The sequence below is a fragment of the Neophocaena asiaeorientalis genome, unplaced genomic scaffold, assembly GCF_003031525.2.
Source record: "Neophocaena asiaeorientalis asiaeorientalis breed wild unplaced genomic scaffold, Neophocaena_asiaeorientalis_V1.1 scaffold236, whole genome shotgun sequence".
Taxonomy (NCBI): Eukaryota; Metazoa; Chordata; class Mammalia; order Artiodactyla; family Phocoenidae; genus Neophocaena; species Neophocaena asiaeorientalis.
The window spans coordinates 779,322-805,848 of NW_020173418.1; the positions used below are offsets into that span (position 1 = coordinate 779,322).

General features: G+C 40.3%; 1 protein-coding gene across 6 annotated transcripts in view; it reads right to left on the reverse strand.

Annotated features, from left to right (window-relative positions):
• Positions 1 to 26,527, reverse strand: part of HERC2 (HECT and RLD domain containing E3 ubiquitin protein ligase 2) — a 228,790-nt gene that overhangs the window by 156,015 nt on the left and 46,248 nt on the right. For 4 of the 6 annotated variants that reach the window (XM_024747281.1, XM_024747282.1, XM_024747283.1 and 1 more), the window contains exons 1-4: positions 10,478 to 10,606; positions 4,731 to 4,931; positions 713 to 941; positions 483 to 607 (exon numbers count right to left, since the gene is read on the reverse strand). In XM_024747281.1, the coding sequence (XP_024603049.1) occupies positions 483 to 607; positions 713 to 941; positions 4,731 to 4,859 (483 nt within the window). In that variant the 5' untranslated portion in view covers positions 4,860 to 4,931; positions 10,478 to 10,606. Of the gene's footprint in view, positions 1 to 482; positions 608 to 712; positions 942 to 4,730; positions 4,932 to 10,477; positions 10,668 to 13,669; positions 13,864 to 17,909; positions 18,162 to 19,734; positions 19,849 to 19,937; positions 20,096 to 22,123; positions 22,276 to 22,834; positions 23,024 to 24,688; positions 24,863 to 26,527 lie in introns of those variants that run through there. The other 2 variants (XM_024747286.1, XM_024747285.1) reach the window with 2 other exon arrangements.

Sequence of the window (26,527 nt, forward strand, 5' to 3'; positions counted from 1 at the left end):
CACTACATACAACACAGATGAATCTGAAAATCATTATCAAGGCAACATAAAGCTGACACAAATGAGTATATACTGTATGATTCCATTTATGTGACAATCAAAACTGGCAAAATTAACATCATCTGGGGGAGACAAGAAAGTGTCCTAACTTCAAACACAAAGGGGCACAAAGGCACTTTCCAGGGTGATGGAAGTGATTTATATTATGATTGGGGTACCTGTCAAATTCATTTAAATAGACATTTCAAATGGGTACATTTTATCATACTTAATAATAACTCAATATTTTATTAAACTAGTAAAAAATTTTAATTACAGAAATATTTGGATGTTACTAAAAGCTTTGTGTTTCAAGGTTTTTTTAAAATAATTCTGGCAAAGTGTCAGTCTCAGCTCACTGGGGAATAAAATCACCTCCATGAGTGCACACACACACATACACACACACACACACACACACACACACACTCCTAGGACCATACCTGGATTTCTGCAGTAATGGCTGCATTTAAGGCTGATTCTAAGCCTCCATCAGCCATCAAGCTGCCCACAAGTAGATCAATCATAAATCGACGACCTGGACTTATGTTAACTTCATTGCCTGAAACTGGAAAAGGTAAAGTGTTTTTCCCAACGTGAGGCAAGCACCATCCCCTCTGGCACCCCCTCCAGGGCCAACCCCACCCGACCCCTGCTCCTAGCCCCAGCCCACCTGCACAGGGCAGGAGAGCAGAGAGTGCCCGGGCCCGCTCCTCAGCAGTTGGCAGCAGCACTGACCACCCGCTCTGCAACACAGCCTGGGCGGCCGCCTGCACAGTACTCAACACGCCCGCACTGCTGGCCAGGGCCACCACCGTCTGCTTCAGGCTGCTGAGGAGGACGCTGCCCAGACCTAAACCAAGGAATTCTGGGTCAACCTGGTGACTGATGGCAGCATGCAACTGAAAGGAGAAAAACAATTTTCACTTAGAAGCCCTAAAAACAAATGCTTTCCAAATCTTATTAAAGATGGAATAATACCTCAAATTGAGTTTTACTCAAATAATAAAGGTAAAACTTCCAGTATAGGTATTTTTTTTAATCATACTAAAAATTTTTCACCTATAGTAGTTGAGAATCCATGGTCAGGTATTCTATAAAAGGAATTTTTTAAACCCAACTCTGAGTATGTATGTGGAAAAGACCAACAAAGAGGTTGAACCCTGTGGAAACAGCAACCTCCACCCCACCCCCAAGCACCCGGACCAAACACAGAAATAGTGAATATAACTAAAAACTATTAAAAGAGTAGACAGCCAAGCTGAGGGTATACAAGGAAAAGTATACAAGGGAAAGTTCTGGTTTAGCTCTTGAGACACACAGACACACACAGCAGCAGCCAAGGGGTTCTGGGCTCAGAGAGCAGATCAAAGCCTTCTGAGACACAAAATGCTCAGGACAGCCCACTGAACCTGAGCTTCCTGTCAGCCAGCCAGGGCCTGAGGGCAACATACTACCCACACAAGGCTTTGGGCACAAAGAGACCCCACAGTGAATCAGAGACCTGGCCTGTCCTGTGAGCAGATGTGAAATCAAATTTATACCAATCATCTAGATATGGATATCACACGTCAAGAACTGAACACCAAAACTCATCAAGAGCCCAAGGAACTCAATGGAACCTCACAGACACAAGTACAAAACTGCCCTCTGAGGACATCTCCACAGCCAAGGGCAAAGGGACACTCCACAAACCCTCCCCTAAGGGTGGCCTCATAGTCAAAAAGGACAAGCCATACTAGGTCACCACAAAGAAGTGTCACAGACAGGGTAAGAGGCAAAACGCATGTCCCAACAGATTTTAGCAATTTAAAAAACTGGAATGAATCCATAAAATAAGTAAATGTTCTTAGAGATCATGGAAGGAACAGAAGCCAGAAGACGAGAATATAATGAGCAAATGAAAGCCCTGGAAAACACCAAAAATATAAATTCTGAAAATGAAAAAAACAGCTACAGGAATAAACACCTCAAGGCAGAGGAGTGAAGAGCCTGGGCCCCAGGTTCCAGCCCTAAACCTTTGTGCACTGGGTACCCAACCTGGGCAACATTCCTGAACTTCGTGCCTCCCCAGCTGTTCAATACAGATGGAGGGTCCCACCTCCCAGAGGGCTGGTAAAGAGATTTGATGATTCAATCAATATGTGTAAAGCAGTGCTCACATAAATTTTTTAAATAAACAGACAATTCAACAATATGGAACATTCAGCTAAATGATTCGTGAATTGAAAGAAGAGTGCTGAGTAAACCACCCAGAAAGCAGAACAGAAAGATTAAAAAGTGAGCATTAAAAAGGATAAACAGATTTTAAAATATCAAAGAAATTGTGATACTTGGGAAAATAAAATGAGAAAGTTCAACATGCATTTAGTAGGATTTTTCCAAGGGGAAAGGTAGAAAAAAAGAAGAGAGCAATTCCAGTGGTAAATAGTGAAGACTTTTCAGAACTTAACAAAGGTAAGTAATCTCAGATTGAACAAGAATCATAATCTCAAATTATATATAGAAGAATAAATCCTGACCTAGATATAATGTATTAAAATATAAAATAAAGACAAAAACCTAAAAGGCTACCAAAGAGAAAGACAAATTAGCTACAAAGAAACAACAATTGCACTAATATAAGATTTCTTGGGCTTCCCTGGTGGCACAGTGGTTGAGAGTCCGCCTGCCGATGCAGGGGACACGGGTTCGTGCCCCGGTCCGGGAGGATCCCACATGCCGCAGAGCGGCTGGGCCCGTAAGCCATGGCTGCTGGGCCTGCGCGTCCACAGCCCGTGCTCCGCAGCGGGAGAGGCCACAACAGTGAGAGGCCCGCGTACCGAAAAAAAAAAAAAAAAAAAAGATTTCTCATTGGCAAAAATAAAGGTCAAAAGACGGCAGAACATCTTCAAAGTGCTTTCTTCAAAGTGCTTATAAAATTACATATAACCTAAAGAGCTAAGCCCCATTAAATTATCTTAAGAGGTGTTAAAGGGACCCAAGTTTTCAGAGGTTGTAACTCACAGACCTTAAGGAAGAAATTTACTGAAGGAGGTACCCAGGAGGGAGGTGATGTAAGTAACAAAGACAAAACAAATTGGTTTAAAAAAAAAAAAAGGACTATATGCCTGAGTATGTCCTCTTAAAAAATAATTATGTAATAATTGAAGGAAAGTTTAAAAATAATTACTACATTTCACCAATCCTAAGAGGTATTTTCTTTCACATCTTAACTCTAAAATCAGAATGTATCTTACACGTTGCAATTTGGAGCGCTTTTCTTTTTAGCAGCACACACAAAAAAACAGTGTGCCTTGGAGTCAATGTAACAACAGACTATTGAACAATTCAAATACTGAAGATAGAAAGGGGAGTTTAGGTTTAATGCACCCTATAACCCCTATATTTTTCAGGAAGAGAAGTACTGATTAACTTAACACTGTGGAATTAACAAATATTTAATTTTTCTGTAACATGATTAATGTCCAGAAATCAAAATTTCAAAACTTAGGAACAATTAAAGGGATTTGAAAGGAAAAAAATTTTTTAGAAATTTGTTCCAAAGATAATAAAATGATGAACAAACTTACGCCAAGACTGAATTCAAATACATTAGTAATCACAATAACTGTAAAAGATTAAATCCACATAGTGAATAAAGACTCTCAAGTTGTATTCTTTTTAAGAACTGAGCTTTATGAGTCAATTTTTTAAAAGACACAACTAAAACAAAGACCTCGACAGACAGAACAAAGCAGTGGAAAAACAGATGGCATGAGGCAAATATGGACCAAATGAAATAGAGCCTAGGACATGTACAGGGTCTTTCTCCACAGCACCGACCAGAGCAGCAATGTCACTAGGAGACCATGGGAAGCAACAAAAAACTGGGCGGATCCATGACTAGGATACTACACCACAGATGCCCTGCTAAATGAGTTCCTACAGAAGACTTCTGGCAAAGGGAGGTACTCTCCAAATTTCTGCTAATTCCATTTTGCAACTAAACATTACATCCAGTTCTGTGCTTTCTGGAAGCCAAGACAAAAAAGGGGAGGGAACAGAAGGGGTACATGATGGGTCACACAGCAACCCTCACATTATGAAGGGGGAAAATTACTTTGGTGAGAAAAACTGTTCTCTTAACATTAAGTCACAGGGTTTTATGACAAACAAAAACATGACGATCAAAGATTTTAGCTACAGTTCTATTTGGAAAAAAAATTTTTGTAGCTTTTCTTCTTCTGACATTTAAACTTAACCTTCCCCCTGAGGAAGCGGAGGTACCCATGGAGGACGCAGAGCTTCCTGAATGGGGCTCCCCTCTCAGTCCAGAGGAGGGGCTGGCGACCACCTCCAGCTGATCTCCCAGTCACCTACCGTCTCACCCAGTCACCTCTCCACACACAGCAACGGGAAATTCAAGACCGACTCCCTGATGAACGCCAACAAGCTGAATTTAGCAGTAATAACGCAGTCCATATATGCTCTTACCTGCATGCAGAGACTGACTTCCAGGGTAAGCACAAAATAACTAGACTGAATTTTTTAAGCCTCATACACATTACACTCCATCATAAACTGACTTAAAAACACTTTAAAATTTTCATTAGCAGTTTATTCAACAGGCTAAACCCCATACCCTTTAATATGCATAAACATCATTACAAACGCATAAGACACTTACAAAATGAGGGAAAGGAAAATACCTGAAGTCGCAGAAGATTCAGTGTTGCCACAGCCATACACTCTTTCTCTTGGGGTGGGGGCCAGTCAGCAGTGCCATCCATCCCCTCACTCACTTGCCGTAGTAGGAGGTCTAACTGCTCAAAAGTCATTGAGCAGATGTCCACCACAAAAGGGACACGGAGGCCAATGGACCACTCAGAACAAGATGACCAAGCAAAACTCTATGGAAGAAACACAAGAACCTAAAATGAATCTACACATTCACCGATCAGCCTGTTCCACACGAGAGATTCACCATTATGAATGACGAAGGTGCCCTAAGTTACTACTCATTCATCCCTCTGATTGTCCCAAATGCACAAGCACCTTCAGTTATCTAACTCACATGCTAACAGTTTCCAATTTTCTCTCATTTCACTACCCCATCTCATTTGCCACAAATAAACAGGTAAAAAGTTTTTCAAAAATCTTTTCACTATCAAAATTAAGCAACTCAATAAGCTAAAATTAAACACTAAAAGCTATTCAACTAACCCCCAAAAAAGTCAGGAAACAATAAAGAAACAAAAAGGTGAGAGCAGGGCTTCCCTGGTGGCGCAGTGGTTGAGAGTCCGCCTGCCAATGCAGGGGACACCGGTTCCTGCCCCGGTCCGGGAGGATCCCACATGCCGCGGAGCGGATGGGCCCGTGAGCCATGGCCGCTGGGCCTGCGCGTCCGGAGCCTGTGCTCCGCAACGGGAGAGGCCGCAACAGTGAGAGGCCCGCATACCGCAAAAAAAAAAAAAAAAAGTGAGAGCAAACAAAAAACAAATAAACAATGGTAGACATTAAATTTAAATGGGTCTGAACATAAAAACAGAGATCATCAGGATGTAGGAAAACAGAACCTAACTATACAGTATCTACAAGAAATCTACCTTTAATATAAAGATAAAATTGGCTTAGTAAAGGGATGGAAAGTGGCTTATTAACATCAGACAAAGTAGACTTCAGAGGAAGGAAAATAATTACCAGGACTAAAGAGGGACATTATATAATGATAAAAGGCTCAATTCACAAAGAAGACAGAACAATAATGAATGTATATGCCCCTAACAACAGAACCATAAAACACATGAGAGTAAAATCTGAGAGAAATGAAAGAGTAACAGATAAATCCACAAATGTAGTTGAAGATATCAAAACTACCCTCCTAATAACAGACAGAACAAGCAGACAGAAAATTAGTAAGGATTTAAAAGAAATGAACAAAACCATCAATGAACGAGATAAAAATGACACTTATAAAAACACTTCACCCAAAGAGTAAAATGCACAAAATTTTCAAGGATGCAAGGAACATTCACCATGATAAACCATATTTAAGACATAAAATAATTTTAACTATTTAAAAGAACTGAAATCATATAGAGTATGATCTCATAACATAATAAAATTAAGCTGAAAACCAAGAACAGAAACTAGAGATCAATAAGATATAAATCAGATGTATATAACTGGAAAAATCTCCAAGCACTCGGAAATTAAACAACAGGTTTCTACATTCCAATTAAAGTAGTAAAATACTGATTCTAAGTAGCCTGCAAAGAGTTATGTAGTATACAGTAATTCCTAGAGCAACCACAAAAATAAAAACCTATAAAAAGAAATAGTCAAATTCAAAATAAATAAAGGTAAATGAAATACTAAAATAAATGTTCATTTATCCCCCCAAAAAAACAAAAGCAGCAAAATAGAGGAACAAATAATAGAAAACAGACAAAAGCCAAACAATAAAATGGAAGACCTTTATCTATACATGTCAATTACAGTAAATGTAAATGATCTAAATACACCAATTAAAAGACAGATTGACAACGATAAAAAAAACAAATGCAACTATACATAGCATCCAAGAAGTTCACTATACAGATAATGAGACAGGTGGGTTAAAAGTTAAAGATATAAATTTAACAAAACATGGACAGGACTTGTATGCTGAAAACACTGATAAATGAAATCAAGAAGATGCAAATAAATGTTTAGACATAACATTTTAATAGAGTAGAAGACTCGATGTAGCAAAGATGTCAATTCTCCACAAACTGATAACAGGTTGAACACAATCCCTACAAAAATCTAAGCAAGATATTTTTGCAAATGTAGACAAGATCATTCTAAATTTTAATGGAAAGGCAAAGGGACTAAAATATAGACTTCTTAAATTTTTTTCAAATACATGGAAAAGTTATAGTACTCAAACACTAATTAAATGAAAATAAAACTGGAGTACCTACATTAAAATCAGACAAGAGACTTCAGAGCAAGGAAAAGCAGGGATAAAGTGGGGACACTGAACAACAATTAAAGGGTCAATTCACCAAGACTACCGAACAATCCAAAATGCGTATGCATCAAACAAAAGAGTTTCAAAATACGTAAGACAAAAATTGATAAACCTATCCTAAAATTCATGTGGAATCTCAAGGTACCCCAAATAACCAAAGAAATATTGAAAAGGGATAACGAAGTTGGAAAAAAGACTCAATTCCTAATTCAAAACTCACTACAAAGCTACAGTAATCAAAACGGTGTGGGACTGGCATAAAGACACACTTACAGACCAACGGAATAGAACAAAGTCCATAAATAAACCCTTGCCTATACGGTCAAATGATTTCGACAAGTGCCAAGACCATTCAATAGGGAAAGAACAATGTTTTCTATAAACGGTGCTGGGAAAACTGCAAAAGAATCTATTTGATCCTTATCTTACACAATAAAGTCAAAATGGATCAGAGACCTAAATATTAGACCTAAAACTATGAAGCTATTAGAAAAAAAGACTGGAAAACCTACATGACCATGGATTTCTCAGATATATATGACACCAAAAGCACAGACAACGGAAGAAAAACTAAAACTTTTGTGCATAAAAGAACACTATCAACAGAATAAAAAGAAAACCAAAGAATGGGGAAAAAACAGTTGTAAATCATATACCTGATAAGGGATTAATACCCACAATATAACAAGAACTGTTACAACTCAAAAAAAAAAATCTAATTCAAAAATGGGCAAAGAACTTGAATACATTTCTCCAAAAAAGACATACAAGCACATGAATAGATACTCAACATCTTTCCCATTTGGGAAGTGCAAATCAAAACCACAATGTGATACCACTTCATACCCACTGGGATGGCCTTAAAAAAAAACAAGGAAAATAACCAGTGTTCACAAGGATGTGGAAAAATTGAAACCCTTGTGTGTATCTGGTGGGAATGTAAAAATCATGCAGCTGTTGTGGAAAAACAGTAAGGCAGTTCCACAAAGATTTAAACAGAGTTATCATAATGATCCAGCAATTCCAATCCTAGATATATACTGAAAAAAACCGAAAGCAGGGACTCAAACAGATATTTCTACACTAATATTCATAGCTGTATTATTCACAATAGCCAAGAGATAAACAACCCATGTGTCCACTGAAGGAGGAATGGGTGAACAAAATGTGGGAGTTACATATTTTTATTATTAAGCCTTAAAAAAAAAAATTCTGATACATGCTACAACATGAATCAATGTTGAAAATATTATGCTAAGTGAAATAAGCCAGACACAAATGGTCAAATATTATGTGATTCCACTTATATGAGATACCTTGAATAGACAAATTCATAGAGACAGAAAGTAAATTTCAGGTCACCAGGGGCTAGGGGAGGAGAAATGGAGAGTTACTGTTTAATGGGTACAGAGTTTCTGTTTGAGATGATGAAAAGGTTCTGCAGATGGATAGTAGTGATGGTAACACAATGCTGTGAATATACTTAACATCACTGTATGTTTTACCCTAATTTTTTTAATGATCAAAAGCATTAAAAAAAAAAAAAACTGACAGAACCAAAAAGAGAAATGGACAAATCCACAATTATTCTTGGAGATACCAATACCACCCTCCCCAAAGGAAGACAGAACAAACAGACAGAAAATCAGCAAGGATCTAGAAAAACTGAATAATACCATCAATGAACTAGATCTAATTGACATTTATAGAACACTTCACCCAATAATGGCAAAATATATCAACAGCAAAATACTCTTTTTAAGCACATATGCAGAACATTCACTAAGAGAACACAGCCTGAGATATAAAACAAACCTCATTCTGAGATATAAAACAAACCTCAAATCTATAAGAATTGAAATCATATAGAGTTTATTCTCTAACCACAATGGAATTAAACTAGAAACCAGTAACAAAAAGATAACAGAATGATCTCCAAACACTTTGAAACTAAACAACACACTTAATCCATAGGTCAAAGAGCAATCCACAAAGGAAATCAGAAAATATTTTGAACTGAACAAAAATGAAAATAATCAAGATTTGTGGGTGCAATTAAAGCACTGCTTAGAGGAAAATTTATAGCATCAAGCACTTATCTATTACAAAAGAAGAAATGTCTAAAGTCAACAACCTAAGCTTCCTCCTAAAGAAACTAAGAAAACAGTAAAGTGATGCCAAGCAAGCTGAAGAATGAAAAAAGGGACAAGAGGAGAAACCAATGAAATTGAAAGCAAAAGAACAAGGGGAAAATTAATGAAACCAAAAGCTAGTTCTTTGAAAAGAGCAACAAAATGGATAAACATCTAGCAAAACTGGCAAAGAGAAAAGACTCAAATTACCCATATCAGGAATGAAAGAAGGGATATCACTGCAGACCCAAAGACTTCAAAAGGTCAATAAGGGAACACTAATAAGGAAAACTTTATACATAAAAACTGGGTAACTTCGATGAAATTGAACAATACCTTGAGTGCCACAAACCAGGAACACTCACCCAAGAGGAAACACTCTAAATAATTCTATATTAAAGAAATTGAATTTGTGGTTAAAAATCTTTTGAGAAAGAAATCCCCAGGCTCCTATGGATTCATAGAAAAGCATTTAAAGAAGAAATGACACTAATTCTACACAACTCATTCCAGAAAATAGAAGAGGATGGAACACTTGCCTACACTTTTTATGAGGCCAGTTTTATCCGGATAAAAAGTCAGACAAGAAAGCACTACAAAAAACCACAAACTAGTATCTCTGAAGAGTCCTGACAGAAAAATCCTCAACAATGTATTAAGCAAATCAAATCCCACAATATAAAAAAAGAATAATACACCATGACCAGGTGGGGATTATCTCAAAAATACAAGGTTTGGTCAATATTTGAAAATCAGTCCATGTATTCCTCTATATAAGCAGACTAAAGAAGGAAAACGTGATCATGTCACGTGAGAATAAAAAGCATCTGACAAAGTTTAACATCACTCAGGATTTTAAAAAAAGAAAAACTTGAAAAAAGTAGGAGTTAAAGGAAACGTCCTTAATAAGGCATCTACCAAAAACAAACAAAAAAACATACAGCTAACATCACAGTTAATGGTGAAAGACTGAATGCCTTCCCCCTACAATCAGGAACAAGGCAAGGATGCACCCCCTCCCTGCTCTTACTCAACATCATATTGGAAGTCCTGGCCAGTGCAATAAGGCAAGGAAAAGAAAGAAAAGGCATACGTATTGTAAAATAAAACTGTCTCTATGTACAGACAACAGAACTGTTTCTGAAGAAAACCGCAAGGAATCACAGCGAAGCTCCTAGAACTAATAAATGAGTTTAGTACAACTACAGGATATAAGGACTAAACACACAAGTCAATGGTACTTCTACATACTAGCAATGAACACTGGGAAACCAAAATTCTACAAAATACCAAGCCATCTACTCAGTACCTGGGCAGGTCCGCAAGCAATCCCAACTATGTGTTTGGTATCCAGTCCTGGCAGCGCAGCAGGTTCTGGCTTGGTCACACGCAAGGTGTCAAAGTGCTGGCACTGGTCATTGCTCCCCCAGCTGTGGACCTCACTGTCCTCAGTCAGGGCCAGGCAGTGGGTGGAGCCTGCAGCTACATCAATCACCTTCTTCCCTGGGAGGAAAGAGGGATGCAGATACAGGTTCACGCCTATGACTTCTGTTGCGATAAAGATATTTACTTTAGGCCACTCAGGTCAGAAGGCATTTAATGTCAACTTCTAAAGGATAATTCATTGCTTTAATATTATTCACAATTCATCTGCCTTGTGTACATTACTAAAACCCCTGTTTTGTTTAACTAGCTACAACTTATTAAGACCTACAGCCTGCAAATAAAATAATTCTAGGGTATGAAAAGGATCTGTTCATTTTTCTCATCCATTCAGATTTTCATTCAGAAAAAAAAGAACTTGAATACATTTCTCCAAAAAAGACATACAAGCACATGAATAGATACTCAACATCTTTCCCATTTGGGAAGTGCAAATCAAAACCACAATGTGATACCACTTCATACCCACTGGGATGGCCTTAAAAAAAAACAAGGAAAATAACCAGTGTTCACAAGGATGTGGAAAAATTGAAACCCTTGTGTGTATCTGGTGGGAATGTAAAAATCATGCAGCTGTTGTGGAAAAACAGTAAGGCAGTTCCACAAAGATTTAAACAGAGTTATCATAATGATCCAGCAATTCCAATCCTAGATATATACTGAAAAAAACCGAAAGCAGGGACTCAAACAGATATTTCTACACTAATATTCATAGCTGTATTATTCACAATAGCCAAGAGATAAACAACCCATGTGTCCACTGAAGGAGGAATGGGTGAACAAAATGTGGGAGTTACATATTTTTATTATTAAGCCTTAAAAAAAAAATTCTGATACATGCTACAACATGAATCAATGTTGAAAATATTATGCTAAGTGAAATAAGCCAGACACAAATGGTCAAATATTATGTGATTCCACTTATATGAGATACCTTGAATAGACAAATTCATAGAGACAGAAAGTAAATTTCAGGTCACCAGGGGCTAGGGGAGGAGAAATGGAGAGTTACTGTTTAATGGGTACAGAGTTTCTGTTTGAGATGATGAAAAGGTTCTGCAGATGGATAGTAGTGATGGTAACACAATGCTGTGAATATACTTAACATCACTGTATGTTTTACCCTAATTTTTTTAATGATCAAAAGCATTAAAAAAAAAAAAACTGACAGAACCAAAAAGAGAAATGGACAAATCCACAATTATTCTTGGAGATACCAATACCACCCTCCCCAAAGGAAGACAGAACAAACAGACAGAAAATCAGCAAGGATCTAGAAAAACTGAATAATACCATCAATGAACTAGATCTAATTGACATTTATAGAACACTTCACCCAATAATGGCAAAATATATCAACAGCAAAATACTCTTTTTAAGCACATATGCAGAACATTCACTAAGAGAACACAGCCTGAGATATAAAACAAACCTCATTCTGAGATATAAAACAAACCTCAAATCTATAAGAATTGAAATCATATAGAGTTTATTCTCTAACCACAATGGAATTAAACTAGAAACCAGTAACAAAAAGATAACAGAATGATCTCCAAACACTTTGAAACTAAACAACACACTTAATCCATAGGTCAAAGAGCAATCCACAAAGGAAATCAGAAAATATTTTGAACTGAACAAAAATGAAAATAATCAAGATTTGTGGGTGCAATTAAAGCACTGCTTAGAGGAAAATTTATAGCATCAAGCACTTATCTATTACAAAAGAAGAAATGTCTAAAGTCAACAACCTAAGCTTCCTCCTAAAGAAACTAAGAAAACAGTAAAGTGATGCCAAGCAAGCTGAAGAATGAAAAAAGGGACAAGAGGAGAAACCAATGAAATTGAAAGCAAAAGAACAAGGGGAAAATTAATGAAACCAAAAGCTAGTTCTTTGAAAAGAGCAACAAAATGGATAAACATCTAGCAAAACTGGCAAAGAGAAAAGACTCAAATTACCCATATCAGGAATGAAAGAAGGGATATCACTGCAGACCCAAAGACTTCAAAAGGTCAATAAGGGAACACTAATAAGGAAAACTTTATACATAAAAACTGGGTAACTTCGATGAAATTGAACAATACCTTGAGTGCCACAAACCAGGAACACTCACCCAAGAGGAAACACTCTAAATAATTCTATATTAAAGAAATTGAATTTGTGGTTAAAAATCTTTTGAGAAAGAAATCCCCAGGCTCCTATGGATTCATAGAAAAGCATTTAAAGAAGAAATGACACTAATTCTACACAACTCATTCCAGAAAATAGAAGAGGATGGAACACTTGCCTACACTTTTTATGAGGCCAGTTTTATCCGGATAAAAAGTCAGACAAGAAAGCACTACAAAAAACCACAAACTAGTATCTCTGAAGAGTCCTGACAGAAAAATCCTCAACAATGTATTAAGCAAATCAAATCCCACAATATAAAAAAAGAATAATACACCATGACCAGGTGGGGATTATCTCAAAAATACAAGGTTTGGTCAATATTTGAAAATCAGTCCATGTATTCCTCTATATAAGCAGACTAAAGAAGGAAAACGTGATCATGTCACGTGAGAATAAAAAGCATCTGACAAAGTTTAACATCACTCAGGATTTTAAAAAAAGAAAAACTTGAAAAAAGTAGGAGTTAAAGGAAACGTCCTTAATAAGGCATCTACCAAAAACAAACAAAAAAACATACAGCTAACATCACAGTTAATGGTGAAAGACTGAATGCCTTCCCCCTACAATCAGGAACAAGGCAAGGATGCACCCCCTCCCTGCTCTTACTCAACATCATATTGGAAGTCCTGGCCAGTGCAATAAGGCAAGGAAAAGAAAGAAAAGGCATACGTATTGTAAAATAAAACTGTCTCTATGTACAGACAACAGAACTGTTTCTGAAGAAAACCGCAAGGAATCACAGCGAAGCTCCTAGAACTAATAAATGAGTTTAGTACAACTACAGGATATAAGGACTAAACACACAAGTCAATGGTACTTCTACATACTAGCAATGAACACTGGGAAACCAAAATTCTACAAAATACCAAGCCATCTACTCAGTACCTGGGCAGGTCCGCAAGCAATCCCAACTATGTGTTTGGTATCCAGTCCTGGCAGCGCAGCAGGTTCTGGCTTGGTCACACGCAAGGTGTCAAAGTGCTGGCACTGGTCATTGCTCCCCCAGCTGTGGACCTCACTGTCCTCAGTCAGGGCCAGGCAGTGGGTGGAGCCTGCAGCTACATCAATCACCTTCTTCCCTGGGAGGAAAGAGGGATGCAGATACAGGTTCACGCCTATGACTTCTGTTGCGATAAAGATATTTACTTTAGGCCACTCAGGTCAGAAGGCATTTAATGTCAACTTCTAAAGGATAATTCATTGCTTTAATATTATTCACAATTCATCTGCCTTGTGTACATTACTAAAACCCCTGTTTTGTTTAACTAGCTACAACTTATTAAGACCTACAGCCTGCAAATAAAATAATTCTAGGGTATGAAAAGGATCTGTTCATTTTTCTCATCCATTCAGATTTTCATTCAGAAAAAGACAAGTGTATTTTTAATTAACTACTAGATCATATTCTCCTGTCCCAATGTATAACCATGTAAAGTGCACTCTTTTTAATAAAAAAGACTCTTGTGTTTTTAGAGCAGTTTCAGGCTCACAGTAAAACTGAGGAGAAGGCAGAGATTTCCCATATACTCCCTACCGCAACAGATGTTTAGCCTCCCATTATTAATTTTTTTACACATGGCTGTCCAGTTGTTCCAACATCATTTGTTGAAATGACGATCTTTGCTCCATTGTATTGCCTTTGCTCCTCTGGTCAAAGATCAGTTAAGTACATTTATGTGGATCTATTTCCGAGCTCTCTCTTCTGTTCCAATGATCTATTAGTTCATACTTTAGCCAATACCATACTGTCCTGATCACTGTAGCTTTACAGTTAAGTCTTGAAGTTGGGCAGTATCAGTCTTCCCACTCACTCTTCTCCTTTAATGTTGTGTTGGCTATTCTGGGTCTTTCACCTCTCCACACAAACTTTAGACTCAGTTTTTTGATATCCATAAAATAAATTGCTGGGATTTTGATTGGGATTGCATTGAATCTATTGATCAAGTTGGAAAGAACTGATATCTTGGCAATATTCAGTATTCCTATCAATGAACATAGAATATCTTTCCATTTACAAAGTTCTTTGATTTCATTCATCAGTTTTGTAGTTTTCCTCATATAGATCTCACACATATTTTGTTAGACTTATACCTATGTATTTCATTCTTTGGATGCTAATACAAATGGTATTGTGTATTTAATTTCAATTCCATTTTTTTGCTGCTTGTATATAAGAAAACAATTAACTTTGGCATATTAACCATCTTGCAACCATCTTGCAACCTTGTTAGTTCCAGGAGCGTTTTTGGGTCAATTCTTTCAAATTTTCCACATCAACAATCATGTCATTTGTGAACAAAGACAGTTTTATTTCTTCCTTCTCAATCTGTATAGCTTTTATTTCCTTTTCTTGTCTTACTGTATCAGCTAAAACTTCCAGTATAATTTTGAAAAGGAATGGTGAGACGGGACATCCTTTCCTTGTATCTGATCTTAGTGGAAAGGCTTTGAGTTTCTCACCATTAAGTATGACATCAGCTGTAGGATTTTTATAGATTGTCTTTATCAAGTTGAGGAAGTCTCCTTTATTCCTAGTTTACTGAAAGTTTTTTTTAATCATGAATGGGTGCTGGATTTTGTCAAAAGCTTTGTCTGCACCTATTGATATGATCATGTGATTTTTCTTCTTTCATCTGTCAATTTGATGGATTACATTAACTGATTTTTTTTTTAACATTGAACCAGCCTTTCATAGTGTCTGAGTGTGTGTGTGTCTGTGTGTGTGCATATGCATTTTCTTTATATGCCATCCATCAATGGACACTTTGGTTGTATCCATGTCTTAGCTATTGTGAATAATGCTGCAATTAACATGGGGATGCAGATAATTTTTCAAGTTAGTGTTTCTGATACCCAGAATTGGAATGGCTGGATCACATGGTATTTCTATTTTTATTTTTTGAGGAACCTCCATACTGTCTTCCAGAGTGGCTCCACCAATTTACAGTCCCACCAACAGTGCACAAAGGTTCCCTTTTCTCTACATCCTTGCCAACTCTTGTTATTTCTTGTCTTTTTGATAACAGACATTCTAAGAGGTATGAGGTGATATCTCACTGTTTTTAAATGTATTTCACTGATGATTAGTGATGCTGAACATCTTTTCATGTACCTGTCGGCCATCGTTATGTCTTCTTTGGAAAAAATGACTATTCAGATCCTCTGCCCATTTTTTAATCAGATCATTTGGGTTTTTTTGCTGCTGAGTTGTACGAGTTCTTTATATATTTTGGATATTAACTCCTTATCAAATATATGACCTACCAATATTTCCTCCCATTTCATATGTTGTCTTTTCATTTCTCTGATGGCTTCCTTCGCTGTACAGAAAGATTACTGATTTTAGATCTTTCTTCTTTTCTAATATATACATTCGATGTTATAAATTTCTGTCTAAGCTTTCACTGCATCCCACAAATCTTGAAAAGCTGTATTTCCATTTTCATTTAGTTCAAAATATTTTAAAGTTTCTCTTGTGATTTCTTCTTTGACCTATGTGTTATTTGGAAGTATACTGTTTTATCTCTATGTATTTTGGGATTTTCCAGCTAATTTTCTGTTATTGATTTCTAGTCATTTCCTTTGTGGTCTAAGAGGAGACACTGTTTGACTTCTCTTCTTTTAAATTTGTTAAGGCGTGTTTTATGGCCCAGGCTGGGTCTATCTTGGTGAAAGTCAAAATACACTCTTCAGTGAGAAAGTTTTCTAAATCAAAATCTATTTCTCTCCAAAGTTAAATGATGTAAGTGTAAAATATATTTTTTCTATTTAAATAGTGTTAGCAAAGTACTGTATTTTTGCTTATTAGTAAATCTAACATGACCAACACAAGGGGTGTTTTCAGACATGTCAACATGAAAAATAATTCAGCTGAAAGAACTCTACTACAGTAAGAGAAACAATTCTATCCGAAGAGCCTATTTTAAGAAACTACCAAATGACTGTATGTATCAACAGTCACTTAAATACTCTCACAGTACACTATCTCTGTATCTAATTAACGTTGCTGAGGAAGTTGATTTCCTCCACTAAATGAAAGGAATATAAACAAGAAGGCAAATAAAATTCAAATACATCTTCATAATAAACAACCAATTGTATTACTCTGTAACTTATCTCAGATGCTTAGAAAATAATAAACACCAGATGAGCACACAAAACTTCTAATCACCAAAGTGTTAACATGCTTTAAAATAAAAATGCTGGGGAAAGGAACCCACAAGTCCCAATTAAAAGGCTCACTTCCAAACTCCCCTGACAAAAAAGCAAAAACATAAAGGAGAATCCAGCGCAGCAATCCAACAAACTTCATCCCTTGTGTCAAATGCAGCCCAAGGCCCGTTTCTGTGAATAAAGGTGTATTGGAACACAGGCGCATTTGTTTTCATATTGTCTATGGCTGCTTTGGGGCCACAACAGCAGGACTGAGTAGTTAGGAGAGACAGCACAAGGCCCTCAAACCTAAAATTACACATAGAATCTGGTCCATTAAAAAGTAGCCTGCCCACCCCCTGTAGTGTAGAGGTAAAGCACTACAGGCTCCACCTGGTACACTTATCACCAAGCTCTCCCATACTTCAGAAGGCACCTGTAAAGCACACCTACACGCCTTGGCTCCCATTCCTCCCAGCTGCTGAGAATGCATGCTGGACACCCTTGAAACCAAACAAGATTCATCCATCAAGGATAAGTTCAAACAAGACCACTCCAGGCTGACCCAACCCCATCTCCCTCTTTGCTCCCATAACACCACGCATATCCATAGCAAGCAGACGACCTCACCAAACGGAAGTTAATCTCACTGAGGCCAGCTGAATGAGTAATGAATGGGTACTTGCCACAAAAAAGAACTCTCCAATGAAAACAAAACAAAACAAAAAAAAACTCTCCAACACCGGTAAAATTTAAAAGTTTCAAATTAAATTTGATGAAAATAATTCTAGGTCACTTTTTAATACAGACAAACCACTTTCCACTTATTATCTATACCTATCAAAATGTGGATAAAAGCTTCTAATGATGAGTCACTCACAGATGTCAGATAAAGAAAAATACCTGCAAACTTTAAAAGATTACTAAAGACAACTGCCTCAAATGGTTTTAAAAGTTTACATTTTGCACTCACCTTGCAATCCTTCCAAGAGTTTGGGATAACGAACATGTTCCTCTGTTCCATGCCCAAGTCTCTGGTTGTCACCTTTCCCCCATGAATAAACCTGGCCGTCTTTTGTCAAGGCAACAGAAAACTGACTTCCACATCGGACTTTGACAACATCCAAGTCTTGAAGCTTCTCAATCAGCTTTGGTGTTTTGCAGCCGTCACTACCACCTCTGCCCAATTTCCCATAGTCACCATCTCCCCAAGACCACACCTGACCTAAAAAATACAAGTTATTTGAGTAAAAATAACTGTACATCTAAATAAAACTTCTAAATGTCTGCAAATTATCAATATAGCCAGTAACACACAAAAATCTAGACCACTAATGTATATAGCTGACACTACACAGGTGGTTACTGACCAAATGAAATCTAGTTTCTACTTCAGGTTGATAGAGAAGCAATTAAGAAATGGAAAGCTGAGTTTTCTTCTTGTTTTAACTGAATGAATAATAAAATCCTAACCCTTGCTAGTTTGGGCTCAATGATACTGCTTCCACTAATTACTAAACACAGAGCGAAAGCTCCACTGCTTCCATAAAACACAGCAACTGGGCCCATGGCCCACTGCACACCACTCTTGTTGTGTTGACCACAAGCCAAATGTACGACTGTATTTATTCCCAGTAACAGTTGTTAGTGTAATTTAATTAAATATTCCATAAGGGGATAAAATTAAGTTGCTCTCTGTGGGAGAGCAAGGCTGAGAGGCTCCCAGCTAATCCTGACAGACCCCACGATTCGAAGGACAGACCCCCACAATACTGAAAGACAAATACAGTTTAAAAAATCAACATCAAGGGCTTCCCTGGTGGCACAATGCAGGGGACACAGGGTTTGATCCCTGGTCCGGGAAGATCCCACATGCCGCGGGGCAACTAAGCCCGTGTGCCACAACTACTGAGCCTGCGCTCTAGAGCCCGCAAGCCACAACTACTGAGCCCGCGTGCCTAGAGCCTGTGCTCCGCAACAAGAGAAGCCACCACAATGAGAAGCCCACACGGCGCAACTAGAGAGAGCCTGTGCGCAGCAACGAAGACCCAATGCAGCCAAAAATAAATATAAATAAAATAAATTTATAAAAAAAGAAATCAACATCAGGAATTCCTGGCAGTCCAGTGGTTAGGACTCCACCCTCTCACTGCTGAGGGCCCGGGTTCAATCCCTGGTGGGGGAACTAAAATTCCACAAGCCGTGCAGTGCTGGGTGGGGGGGGAGGGCGAGGAATCAACATCAAACTTGATAAATGTATCCTCAAAAAGTGTCAAATGAGTACAATCGCAGTAATGAACACAAATATAAAACTGAAATTAAAAACCAGTATCATACGGTGAATACACAAAGACTAAGCAGGATTTACCACAGGGAATCAAGGGTGGCTGAACATTAGGAAATATAATCACAAAATCATCAGAAACGACCTAAAACGTCAATTATTGCATTTATTTTCATTTCTTTGTTAAAAAGTAAAATGCCCAACCAGGAAGGATGGTAGCTCTCCGGCCCTGGGTAACAGAAGTCACAAGCCCCATAACTTCTCTACTCTCCTGAAGACACTGAGGTGCGCACTCACTCGAAGACTCCAGGGACTTCCCTGGCGGTCCGGTGCTTAGGACTCTGCGCTGCAACTGCAGGAGACCCAGGTTCAACCCCTGCTCAGGGAACTATGATCCCACAAGGCGTGTGGCACAGCCCAAAAAAAAAAAAGAAAGACTCCAAAGCTCATTCCCTCTAAGAGCGCGGCCCTCCTCATCCTGAGAGCCTGTCCAGGGCAGCAGTGCCCCACATACCATTCTCCGTCACAGCCAGCGTTTGAGCATCACCACTCCCACATGCCACGTCAATGACCTTCAGCCCTTTGAGCCCCGCTACCAGCATCGGAATGGCCTCGTCTTCACTGGAGCCTTCAAAAAGATAGGACCACTGTTACTGCAAGTTCCTCAGAAGAGGCAGCCTCATGCTGCATGCTCCAGCTGACTCAGAGCAGACATACCGTGGCCCAGTCGCCCATAGTTCCCCCGGCCCCAGGTGTACAGCTCGCCCTCGGCAGTGATGGCCGCACTGTATGTGCTCCCACACGCAATGTGCACCACATGCTTCCCGGCCTGCTTTCCTGAGAAGGCAGAGATCACCTTAGGCTCCTCAAGAGGCCTGTGGAGAGAAGAGGAACAAACGTGAATGGCCTTCTGAGACCTTCCTATTAGTGACACTACTGGGAATAAACTATCAGAGCGTCAAGACACTTTCACCATTCAGGTGCCTTATGAAATAATTAAGAAATACAGAATTCAAACACATACCACCTCCATGATTCTTTGTTAAGTGGGCACCTAATGCCAAGCATGGCATCCAGCAGACTATCACAACAGTGTCTGTTAAAGACAAAGGTGATCAAGTCCATGGCAAGTGTGGTCACAGTGGTCTGAATGGTGGCCTATCCACAGACAGCACTCAGCAACAGGGAAAGATGAAGCTCACTGACAGAGCCAGAAACAGAATACTACCGAGTGGCAGAGGGCAGGTCAGTGGCCACCAGGAGCTGGAAGTGGGGAGCAGGGGTTGGCTGCAAAAGGGTCCAAAGAAAGGGGGAAGGGGGTAGGAGTGGGTAATGGAACTGCTCCGTGCCTCATTTATGGTGGCTCCCAGCTGCAGGCATTTGTGAAGCTCACCAGACTGTGTAAGGGAAGCTGATGAATTTGTAAATCTCCTTACACATGGTTGAAATTTATACGTATTTGTTAAACAAATGAGAAGGAATGATGGAGCAAGGTTTACTAATCGCACTGCAATCTATATTTTACAAATGAAAAGTCGGAAACAGCAAGGATGAACTGGGCAGAAGAGTCTCCTTAGTTGATTCTTCACCTTCAAAATTAGCAAAATGCCCGATGCTTATAATCTAAAATATGTCTGATGTGATTGGTAACACCCACTCCAGCCTCTCCAAAGACATAGTTCGCTCACTTTGTGACCCACTTTTCTGCAAAATAAACACACACAGAGGCAGGGGCACACACGGGAAGGGGGACAAATGACTCTACTCTGGTACCACTTCCCCCTTCTTCCATTCAGCTCAAGTCTCAACCCCCCCACCACACACACCAAAGTTCCTCTGCAACTCCTGCCCTTCGTACTGGTCTCCTTTCCTTCCCTCAACTCCTCGAGCAATGGACAAGTTAGTCAACCTAGCATTTAACTTCAACTGAGTATTATTTTATTACAACATATTTTATGCATACTAATTATATATAACATAAAAAAAGTAAAAAGACTAATGCCTCCATCCTGTAGCTCAACCCTTTCAAATCCTGTGTGCTCCATGCTAACCCTGCCCCCCTGCTAACCTGAGAGTAACAATTCTAAGTTCTGTACTTATCATTCCTTTTTTTCACTATCATTTTACCACATTTGTCTGAGTCCCCTACAACACTGTCCAGTTTGGAATATCAAGTCTGCTGAATGCTAACACCCAGTATGCATGACTCTTTCTTCACAGTTTGGGATCCTTCCTGGTGGATGTCCACCTCCACCCCAGTGAGAACGGGGCAGTCTCCTCTCGACTGCTGCTGCCCACTCCCTACTCACGGCTCTGACCACTTTGAAATGGGGCTGCATCTTCGATTTCAGCCTAAGGCTCCACTCACAACGGCAACATACAAAAGGGCTCCTCTGATTCTGAGGCAGCCATCAGAACTCTTTCTTTTCACAAGCCTGCATTAAGAACAACCACTCTGCTTTATTTCTTGGTCTCTTACGATAATCGAAAGCTTCCACAAAATAAGGTATCAGGAAACTCTTGATTTTATTAGCTGGGAAAACGACAGTATGGCTCAAGGAAACGAGGACCTCATCTGACAGAGATGTGTGGAGACTGTAAATGAAGGAAGAGCGTGGGATTTGGTTTAGGAAACCCCACGGTGAGGGTGCAGCGTGGGCAGCTAACAACAGGAGTAGCAAAAGCTGGGGGAGAGGAACACGAAGGCCAGCTGCCATCACTCCCTGTGCTGGGGGCACGACTGCCCAGGGCCACCAGAGCACTGATCCCCCTCGGCAGCCCTCTCTGTCCTAGCCCTACATGTCTGAGCAGCTGCAAAACACCTCACCACACTTTTCTTTTCCACCCTATTTTGGTTACAGCAGCACAAGAGTGTGTCAATTACAGGAATAGGCTGTACATACACTGTGTCCCCGTGGCCTAGACGTCCACCATCCCCACAGCCCCAGGAATACACCTCTCCGGTGGCTGCCAAGGCCAGGTAGTGGTGACCGTCCGAATGGGCAGCAATTTTTACAATGTTTCTGGAGGCAAGACCCTGGACCAGCTGTGGAGCCTAAAAAGGTAAAAATAGGAAGAAAATTGGTAAGCAGTCCAAGGACAAAGAAAACAGCATGACTCGCCTCAACCCTGTACCTTACGTTGACAAACTCCTCTCGAACTGAAAGATCATAAGCCTCTGGTGGTTGCCAGGCCACCTGCCCAGTCACCCTGCCCGGCACCAACAGAAGAGCACCAGGCGGGCGGCCTCCACGTGCTCAGAAGTGAAGAGCTCCTTCCTTTAACAGGAACGTGCCCAATCTGCCACCAACCCCACGACTGCCTCATTTGTTACTACCTTCCTGGCCCCCAAAGTGAAATGACGTGACAGTTTACAAATGGGAATAACAGCTGGCAATAAATGGCGCTGTAAGGAGTTCCTGAGCTTAAAAACCGAGAAATTCTGCCCCCAAAATCTTGACAATAATGATCACGATTAAAATTTTTAAACACAACTAATAATATACAATGAGCAGGTGCCTATAAATCTTCAGAAGTCAACCGACAGAAAGAAAGACAAGATCCACAGCACCCATAGCAAAGACGCCCCTCCACCAACCCGCCCCAGCACCTACCAGCGTGTCACTGTTGTAGGCCTGCGTGTACACACGGCCATTCCTCGACAAGATCAAGAAGCGCTTCTCTGCACAGGCGATCTGTGTGACCCCAAGGTTGGCAAGGCCTTCACACTGAATTGGACCGATCACATTGGCATAGTATTTCCATCCTATTAACCCCCATCCTATGACCTCTTGCAATGATCCCTGTCAGACAACAACGTAAGGAAACATTTTCTTTATATCAGCAAGAAAATTCTTTCTTAGACAAAAGAAAGAATAATTCGTGCAAGGAGTAACGATGAGATACAGTAAGATAAAAATAAAGGAAGTAAAGAAAGCTGATTCACAACATCAAAATAACTCAGAATACCCCATATGGCCTCAGTTAGCAGGTAAGATGAAGTAACTGAACAGGTTTCTTTTCCACAGCATTTCATTTTAACAGAGCCCATTAAAAAGTAGTACAAGTAGACCTGAAACATATTTTTAAATGCTCAAACCATATCAGGTTACCACTTCGCCGTTACAGGCAGGGACCCGAAGGCCTAAGCACAAGCCTAGGAGACAAGTGTCCCTGGCTGTTGGTGGGGGTGAGAGGAATGAAGCCACGTAAGAGCAATTCGGGGATTATCAGCTCACGTGTCCACCACATCGGGTACATCACCACTGCAGACGCGTGCACACACATAGAGGAACAAAGGTAGAGGGTAGCCATCGCAGCGTTACCTGAGTAGCAAGCTTCTGGCAACACAAGTGTCCACCAATAGGAGACATTTTAAAAAATCATGATACGTCCACATGTGGAACACTGAGTTTCTTTTAAAAATAAAGAGAGAAGCTCTGCTTACTTATACAGAGAGCTCTTCAGTAGTCGGCTTAGTGAAAAAACAAGCTACAGAAGTGATATAACACAATACTGCTGAGAGAACTGAAAGGATGCATAAGGGACCAGAAGCATGAGAGGCAAAGGTGGGGAAAGAGGGCGAGGAGGCAGTGGGAGAGGAAGTGACAGGGTGTCTCTGCATTTAGTTTTCATTGTTGAACCATAGGAATGTATCACTTATCTGGAAAACATAAATACCTGCAAAATAAAATAAATACTCCTCGTATTAAACATTAAAAGTTAGAAGGAATTCCCTGGCGGTCCAGTGGACAGGACTCTGCGCTCTCGTTGCCGGGGACCAGCTTCAATCCCTGGTCAGGGAACTAAGATCCCACAAGCCACATGGCTCAGCCAAAGGAAAAAAGCATTAAGAATTAGAAAAATCTGCAGTTTGCTGTACAGCAGAAACTAACACAACATTGTAAATCAACTAGAGTCCAATAAAAATTAATTTAATAAATAAATAAAAGTACTTATGCTGCCAAAACAAACAAAGAAAACCATTAGAAAAATCTGGATTCAAAACCAGGATTCTTCTGCGTGACCTTGGCAAGGTTCGGTACCACTCCAAACGGCAGCCTTCTCATCGACACAATGGGGCAGCATAGTGATGGTCGGGTGCGTCTGTGTGAGGTCCTCCGTGGGCCTGCACCAGCAGGCCCCCACACACCCAGCTTAGTGTCAGACACGTCGCTACCTTTCTCCTGAGGAAGACAGCGTGGCCTGTGGCTGTGGGAAGGCAGGAGAGCACTCCAGGGACGTGCCCCTGAATCTGGAACCTGGGACACGGGGTGGGTCCTGAACCGCTGTGTGCCTCGGCCTGCTCATCACCCACTGTGACCGCTAACGACGCCTTAAAGCGTATACATGTTTAAAAGCTGAAAGCCAAATCCACCCCAACAGCAGAGAAAGGGAGTCTCCACACAGGTACAGAATGAGAACCTAGGAACATACACACAGAGAATAAACAATGCTCTCGCACTGACCTTATGAGAGGTCGGAGAGCTACAGAGAGGTGGCATACAGGGGGCGGCCAGGCGGTCCAGGTGGGCCATGACAACAACCGCAGTCTGTCGTAAGTCTATGGCAAGCTCGCTGTCTCGCGGAAGAGTGAGGTACCTCAGGAAGCTCTCATTGGGGCTCAGAGGGCCAGACAGAAGCTAGAGAAGAAAAGTAAAGAAACATCTTCAGAAACGGTGGGAAAAATTAAAGTAACACAGTTAGCCTTTAACCACTCTTTATATTTTGGTATTCACAGTTAGACATTATCTGTAAACCTGCCCCTTTCTGGCTATCAAGTAAGAAGTGTTGCTGACGCATTGAGATCTATACACGCACCGCACACAGTGGTGCCCACACATCTGCACATCCGTCACCTGTGTGCGAACTCCACACAGGTAAAAGACACAGCCCGACCGTCCTCAGGTTCACTACCCCAAGGACCCTCGAAAGAACTCAGAGCAATCTTCCTGGGAACAAAGCACTGTACCTCAACCTGGCTTTGAAAACTGAAAACAAAAACCACTTACTTTAATCTAAATGCTGCCCACTCATCAGAAAACCTAATTTTATTTGCACATTAAGTAATAATTCTAATTCTTCTGAAGCCAGAATAGCTTTATTATCACTAAAGACTGCAAAGTGAAAGAATAATTAGGCTGAAACTTCATAACGGAATAGCTAAGTCTTTCCAGAAAAGACCTGCAAGATCAAACTTGTACCTCTAAAAAGCCACAGCCCCAGGGGTGTGGAGCTGGGCGGGCCCTGCTCTGCCACCAGCCTCAGCTTCCTGGGACTAAACACAGTGATGACTTATGTGACATTCTCTGCGTGGTGCCCCACACTCAGGAAGGGCCAACAAAGTGAGTTGCTATTTCCAACACTCTTTTTCTAATATTTTTCTGAAACTGTGCATTTCAGACTTGGCTCCACGCTGCCAACGCAGCTGTTGCTGGCTAATGGAGGTGCCGTCCATAAACAGCACGTGGAGGAGGACAGAGCGGGAAGATTTGCCTGGGCCCTGGAAGGGTCAACACCAACCCACAGTAACTGCCCTCAATGCAGACAGAGTGAGGTATCATGGCAGAACAGCTCCTCTGAACCAGACGCGCGCTCCCTCCCACGCCAGCCGAGCCTCGCTCCTGCGCCATGGCCCCATGTCATCACCACAGGCGCCGTAAGAACGCACTCTTTCTGAAATATCATCAGGATTTTTACCCATCTTCATGCCGCTACTAACTCGGTTAGCCGCATCACAGCCAAACCACAACACGACTGGCTGCCGGGAACACAAAAGCGCTAAACGCACAAAAGGCTCAGGGGCTCCAGCGTAGCAGAAAGAAAACTGCATGGCCAGCAAGGCAGCAGATGGATCTCTGTAAAAGCACAAGCTGATATTTGTTAAGAAACATGGTCCTAATACACACAATCCAAAATGAACATAAAGGGCCAGGGTCTATAAAACACAGCTGGCTCTGGTCACTCCTTAGTTGCTGCAAAGAATCCGAATGTGATCATGCGATGTTCTGCTGTATCAACTGTGACCTACACAGTGGCCTGCCATAGCCAATCCCACACCTGACTCACTGTTTGCTTCGTTTTTTTTCTTTATTTTTGGTCATACCGCACAGCTTGCAGGATCTTAATTCCCCGACCAGGGATTGAACCCGTGCCCCCTGCAGTGGAAGCACGGAGTCTTAACCACCGGACCACCAGGGAAGTCTCTGATTCACTGTTTTAATGGCCAAAACCACTCTCCCCCCAGAAGCAACTACCACCACAGATAATGTGCTCTGGTCTTGTTTATAAAAGGCTAACTCCTTTAG